The 6000-nt window shown below is 43.9% G+C and overlaps 1 protein-coding gene across 2 annotated transcripts in view; it reads right to left on the reverse strand.

The window, feature by feature from the left end:
- LOC142573131 (uncharacterized) overlaps nt 1-5780 on the reverse strand; it is an 83190-nt gene extending 77410 nt beyond the window's left edge. The window contains exon 1 of one of the 2 annotated variants that reach the window (XM_075682665.1): nt 5614-5773. In XM_075682665.1, coding sequence (XP_075538780.1) covers nt 5614-5692 — 79 coding nt within the window. In that variant the 5' untranslated portion in view covers nt 5693-5773. Of the gene's footprint in view, nt 1-5613 lie in introns of both variants that reach the window. The other variant, XM_075682664.1, reaches the window with a different exon arrangement.
- Between the last annotated feature and the right edge of the window lie 220 nt (nt 5781-6000).

Below are 6000 nucleotides of genomic sequence, written 5' to 3' on the forward strand. Positions count from 1 at the left end.
ACTGCATACCCCCCACAACAGTTGTACTGGTGGTATTAAACAGCTTCGCTGGACATCCACTTTCGCAGGGCCGGGGATGGCGGTCCAATTTCTGTGATTTACTTTAGGAGGCTAGAGATGTGTGCAAGGTGCACTAATGTATTCATGGCTTTGCAAATGATTTATTGCGATGTTATGTCTGTTTTTGCGAGAGTGGTACATATGTGCTTTTTGTACAATGCTGTTTATATGAACGGATTCGTAATTATTATTACCATTGCTCCCTGGGCTACTGAAGCGCAGATTCTTGTGCATCCAAGTTAATTTCCAGGTTCCAAAAATTCAATTATGGGGTTTTACGTGCCAGAACAACTATGTGATTATGAGGCACGCCGTAGTGCGGGACTCCCGACTACCTGGGGTTCTTTAACGTGCACCTAAATTTAAGTACATGGGTGTTTTCGCATTTAGCCCCCACCCAAATGCGGCCGCCACGGCCGAGAAATTTCCAAGTTTATACAATTTTCTAATAGTGAGGTGTGCACATTCATTTCTCGTGTACTAGAGTACTAAGATCGTTTTAGTTATGTATAGCGTTACTTGATTTCATCGTACTCTGCATTACAGTGGTGCGCATTTGTTACACAGATTTCTTTGTTGCAGTATTCTTTAGGAATATTTACGAGATTGTTCTTTAGTTTTGTGATTCTTTTAATTCTCTCGCTATTACTATATTTGATGTACCGTACAGGCAATATTCGCAAGCTTAACATGTTCTCGTTGTTTGGTTTATATCACAGGATTGATTTTTGATGGTACGTGTCGTCATTCCCTTTTGTGTTCTTTTCAAGGTTCTAGATTATTGGTAACTGGGTTGTAGGCTGTTACCATGCGAGTAAATGTCGCATTTTCATTCTGCTTCTTGCAGTTGTTGTGATATCAATTTCTAAATAACTGTAGTGCGTTCATCTGATAGCATGTGCTCTTTACTGTGCAAAATAGGAAACTTTAGCACACCTCGTGTTCTTGCTGTTCGTCACTGTATGAGTACTTACGAATTTCGTTTATGCATATCCTTGTCATTGCTGATCAATTTCTGGTTCAATAAGGATTGTTTCTGGTAGTTTTATTCATTCTTGATGTGCTTTTAATTCGATTTACTTTGAATTTCTCATATATTTTGCTCAAACCTTGCATAACTATGATTTTTGCAATAAAATGTTGCTCTTTCATATGCTCATTTAATGCGCTCTTGGCACAAAAGCCCTGGCCTGGCCGATTGTCAAGACGCGCCTATTTCTTAGCGGGATGACATTCCCATTTTAGATATAACCATCGTTGCTGCATACCAAAGACGGCATTGCGAATTCATTTCCGTGCACATTTGTCTTTTCAGGTGACTTGGTCGATGCAGCGACCTCTATAAGCAACAGTGCTTGGCACTGCACAAGGAGCTCGGTAGCACTAGACAACAACGCTTCGACTCATTTGGAAACCGCGAAAACGAGCTTCCGTTTATCGTAAACCTTTCAAGACTACTTCTAGACCAGCTTTTAGATAACGTCTTAAAAGCGTTTAGAAATCATATATGAAGAGCCCTGGCAAAGAGATTATTTGTGTCTTTTCCAATCCTATTATTATAATAGCTTTTCGAATACGTTTTGAAGAGCTGTTCTAGGACGTCTGAAAAAAAGTAGTTAAGACGGACATTAGTAGGCATATACGACGTTTTACCCACGAAGTTCTCTTATTCGTGTCTTCTTTAAACTGTTTCTTTCGTCTAGGATAAACGATATAAAAACGTTATGTATCTATTTTGTGTTACCTGGGTTACCCTATTTCTTCCATTCTGACTTCAAAAAGAGAAAATTTGGAACTAGTTTGTTAAGGTGGCTGTAGTGAAAATGCTCAGTGCACAATTTATATTGCTCATGGGCGAGACATAGAAGATACAGAGATAAGGATATAGTATACACAAACAGAGGGCATGGAAAGTTGTCGTGCTAGGGCATATGTCCAGACTAGGACAAAATGTTCAACTGCAGATCTTTCTGTCTGAAAATCCGGTAAAGGGTTCCTGTGTACGTTCGTTCTACATTACTGAGTGCATGAGAATATCTTGCTTTCAATATGAAGTAAAAAATCTGACTTTGAGGTATGCAAAAATTTGGCAACAGAGCTAATTAGCGTAGAACATATAGTGGTTAACCATCCTATAATATGAGGCGAAGTGAAGAAATGTCGCTTCGTGGGACAGATTTCATCACAGCAGTCATTGACGCTCTAAACGAGGTTGTCTGTAAGCGCAGCGTCATGATCATCGTGTCACTGCTTTTGTAGTTGTTCTCGTATCCTTACCACTGTGCTTGTAACAGAGTCTCCAGACTGTGAGTTGTGTAATGTTAATGAGACTATAGGTCATGTGCTTTGTGACTGATCTAAGTACGTGGAAGAGCTTCAAAAGTTGAACAACGACCACACACGTCTCGACAGCCCACCGTTGTCGTAGGACGTTATTTTCGGACCTTGGCCAGACGTTCAATCGAGTTTCAAGGCCATCCAGGCGTTACTGAACTTTTTAAAAGGTACGGGTTTGGTGTAGGCTTTTAGCATGCCAAATTGCTTTGCCATATGTTCTCCTTCTTTCGTCATCCATCCTCCTTCTCTCGTCATCGTCACCCATCATGCGCCTCTTCCCACTTTCTTTCCCTATTCCCCTTCCCCCAACGCAGAGTAGCTGGCTAGAAGAATATACCTCAGGCCGACTTCTTTTCATTTCGTATCATTACTTCTCTCTCTCTCTCTGTAACTATCTTGCGCAGTAATTGATTTAAATTTACCAAAAGTACCTAAGCATGTGTTTCCAAGCAGTTTCCAAATTCTAGATGTTGCGCTGCCAGTAGGCATGCTTCACGACTCTATAATGTTTGAATAAGTTCGAATGTGCTCAGCTAGAATGCGTCTTCATACCCAGGCTGTGTTGCCGCTTGGTGTATAGGCTTTCAGAAAGCACTAGGCTAAAATTAGAACATTGATTGATATCTTGATGCGCTACTGACGGCCTTCTTTGTGCTTCGTTAATGTTTCCGCCGTACCCACTGAATGCTCCCTATCGTGTGGATGCTTTTCAGACGCGTCATTAAGCTCTGAGGGGCTGCGTGAAATGGCAGCAGGGTGAAGGGCACATGGTAAAAAATGGGTGAAGTCCCCCTCCTGAAGAAAATAAAAAATAAAAGCTTAATGTTTTGCGTGCAGTGCAGCAGTCTGTCTTATGACACGCAGGGATGTGAAGCAACGGAGAATGAGCTCGTGCACTTTGCCTTTACTCCTTTCTTATTTAAGCCAGAAGAGATACGTAAAATATTCATAGCACATACAAAAATGAATAAATGCGAAAATTGATATTAGTCAGTTATTTATTTATTTATTTTTAAACATTACGTTCGCGTCAGCTTTTACGAAAGTTGACACTTAAGTTCCTGGAGTCAGTTGGGCCATAACAGACGACGAAAACCACCCGTGACGTACGCTGGTAATACCGCGAAAGCACATGAGGACCTACCATACAATATTACAGCGTCATCTGCTCTATCTCAATATTACAGCTTTAAAGCAAATAATTACCTTTTTTACCGCAAGAACATAGGTAGACAGTTAGTTTCTCCACGTATGTGTACGGGGGTGTTGCTTTCTGCCTCTACACATAACATACTAGCACATTGGTACCATACCAGTCAGCAATAGTAAGCGGCTTAAGCAAATTCGGCAGCACCCATCTCACTATGACTGCCGACAGAAATGCGATAACATTGAATCAATATAGCGGCACAACGTATTGCCACCATCGAAAACGAGTTATGTGTGAGGCGCGTACTGCAGAGGGACTCCTCTTGCGCGCTTGCCTAAGAACGCTCGGAGCCATCTAACCCCACAACCGCGAAGCCTGCGTATGGCCTCCGAAGTGTAAGAGGCACCAGTGAGTGCGAAAGCTCAAAAACCTCTGATGCGGTAACCACGCTCCTCTGTGTTTCTTTCTGGACACTCCAAGCCATCTAGCGGCACTGTCGAGAAGTCCGCGCGTGTCCTCCGAGAGGAGAAGCATGGCCCGCCGGTGCCTACGAATGCTCAGCATTGTTCTCTCACCTTCCGCACGTTCGGTGACACATATTCAGTGACTTATGCTGGCGAGAGATTTATTGAAGAGCGGTACATACCCTCAGTAATCCGGGCGCAACTCGTTTAAGAGTCAGCGAGAAAGACTTTAATTGAAAGGCGGCACATACCCAGTGTACTTGTGGCGCAGCCTGTTGAAGCGTCGGCTTGCAGCGCTTGATGAACCCTTGTGATGTGGCTTTTATACCTCGCAACACTGAACAAATTTAAGGGAAATTTCTTGTAGTTGCACCACATTCCCAGTGGCACATACCTAGCTACTCAAGTTGACGTTTAAGACGTTCATTGAAGAGCAGCACACACATACTGGAACATACCCAGTGATTCAAGTTGGCATCATCGAGGTTCAATGAAGGCCAGCGCACACAGAGTGGCACATATCTAGTGCTCCAAGTCGGCGTCCAAGAGGTTCTTAGAAACAGCGGTACCTGCCCAGTTCCCCACATCTCCAGTGACCAGGTTGGCGTCAAAGAGGTTCGTAGAAGACCGGCACGTATGTACACATGGTTACATACTTAGTGGCTCAACGCGTTCCAAAGTTACGGTCAGAACCCTATTCCCCTCAGCACAGCAGCCCGATGAGCTCCCCATTCTACCATGGAATACCCAGTGACCCAGCCAGGCGGAAATACGGTAAACCACAAAATTTTTCGGAACGCCAAATCTGAGAAAAAGCTAAATGTCTTCGCAGCCTCACAACGCAGCATACTACTAGCATTTACAGCCTCTAAAGAAATTAAATTATGGTGTTTTACATGGCAAAACCACTTCGTGATTATAAGGCACGCCGTAGTGGGGGACTCCGGAAATTTCGACCACCTGGGCTTCTTTAACGTGCATCTAAATTTAAGTACACGGGTGTTTTCGCATTTTACCCCCTCGCAATGCCGCCGCCGTGGCCGGGATTCGATCCCGCGACCTAGTGCTCAGCAGCCTAACACCATAGCCACTAAGCAACCACGATGGCTGATTTACAGCCTCTACCAATATGCGTATGTGCCGTTTCACTGGCTACTATTAGAGGCTGCTCGTAAATCGAACGTTTTCTGAGATCCCGTAGTCTGTAAACTTTTGTGGTTGACTGTGCATACAAAGATATATGATAGATAGATAGCCTTAGATTGTATCCTTAGAGTTAGCCTTAGATAGATAGTATCTTACTAATGCTAACGCATTCAAACGACTGCGTCCCTGGTCTGAGAAGGAGGATATGGAAAGGGGAGAGCCTGAGACGTTAAAATAAGATCCTGGAGCTGCTTACCTGCTAAAAACGGCATCTGATTATGAAGCAAGCAGTAGTAGGTATAATATAAACTGCAGGTATAATTTTGATCACCTGCGGTTCTTCAACGGGCGCCTAAACATAAGTACGCGAGCGTCTGAATTTCATTTCGCGCACTTTTCTGGGGCCAAGTATCAATGTAGCTTTTTCTGGGCATGATCGCATTGTTTCGCACTCACCAAAGGACAGCTCTGGCACCATGATGTCCGTGGATCCAAACTGCCGCCTCTGGGGCATAGGAAAGTCTCGATGTTCCATTTTCGATGCGATGTGTTGAGAGTGGGATTTAAACAGAACTGAGTCCCTTTCGTGGAGCCCGCATTCAGACTGAATGCAATATCTGAACGGAGAGGGCCGTTGGAAGCCGCTATCGGTAAGCGCCGCCGGACGTGATAACGTCTAGTGTGCTAATCGCGAAGAACTCGTATTCTGCTTCTATGCATCGACGATAGCGGAAGAGCCGAGACACGTCCTTGTTTACAATTGCCGCTTGCACAGCCTTCCGCCAATCTTTCACAATTGGTTCTCATTTGTTTCGTTTTTCCGCCTAGCATATGAACCCAAAC

Source organism: Dermacentor variabilis, chromosome 2, assembly GCF_050947875.1.
Source record: "Dermacentor variabilis isolate Ectoservices chromosome 2, ASM5094787v1, whole genome shotgun sequence".
Taxonomy (NCBI): Eukaryota; Metazoa; Arthropoda; class Arachnida; order Ixodida; family Ixodidae; genus Dermacentor; species Dermacentor variabilis.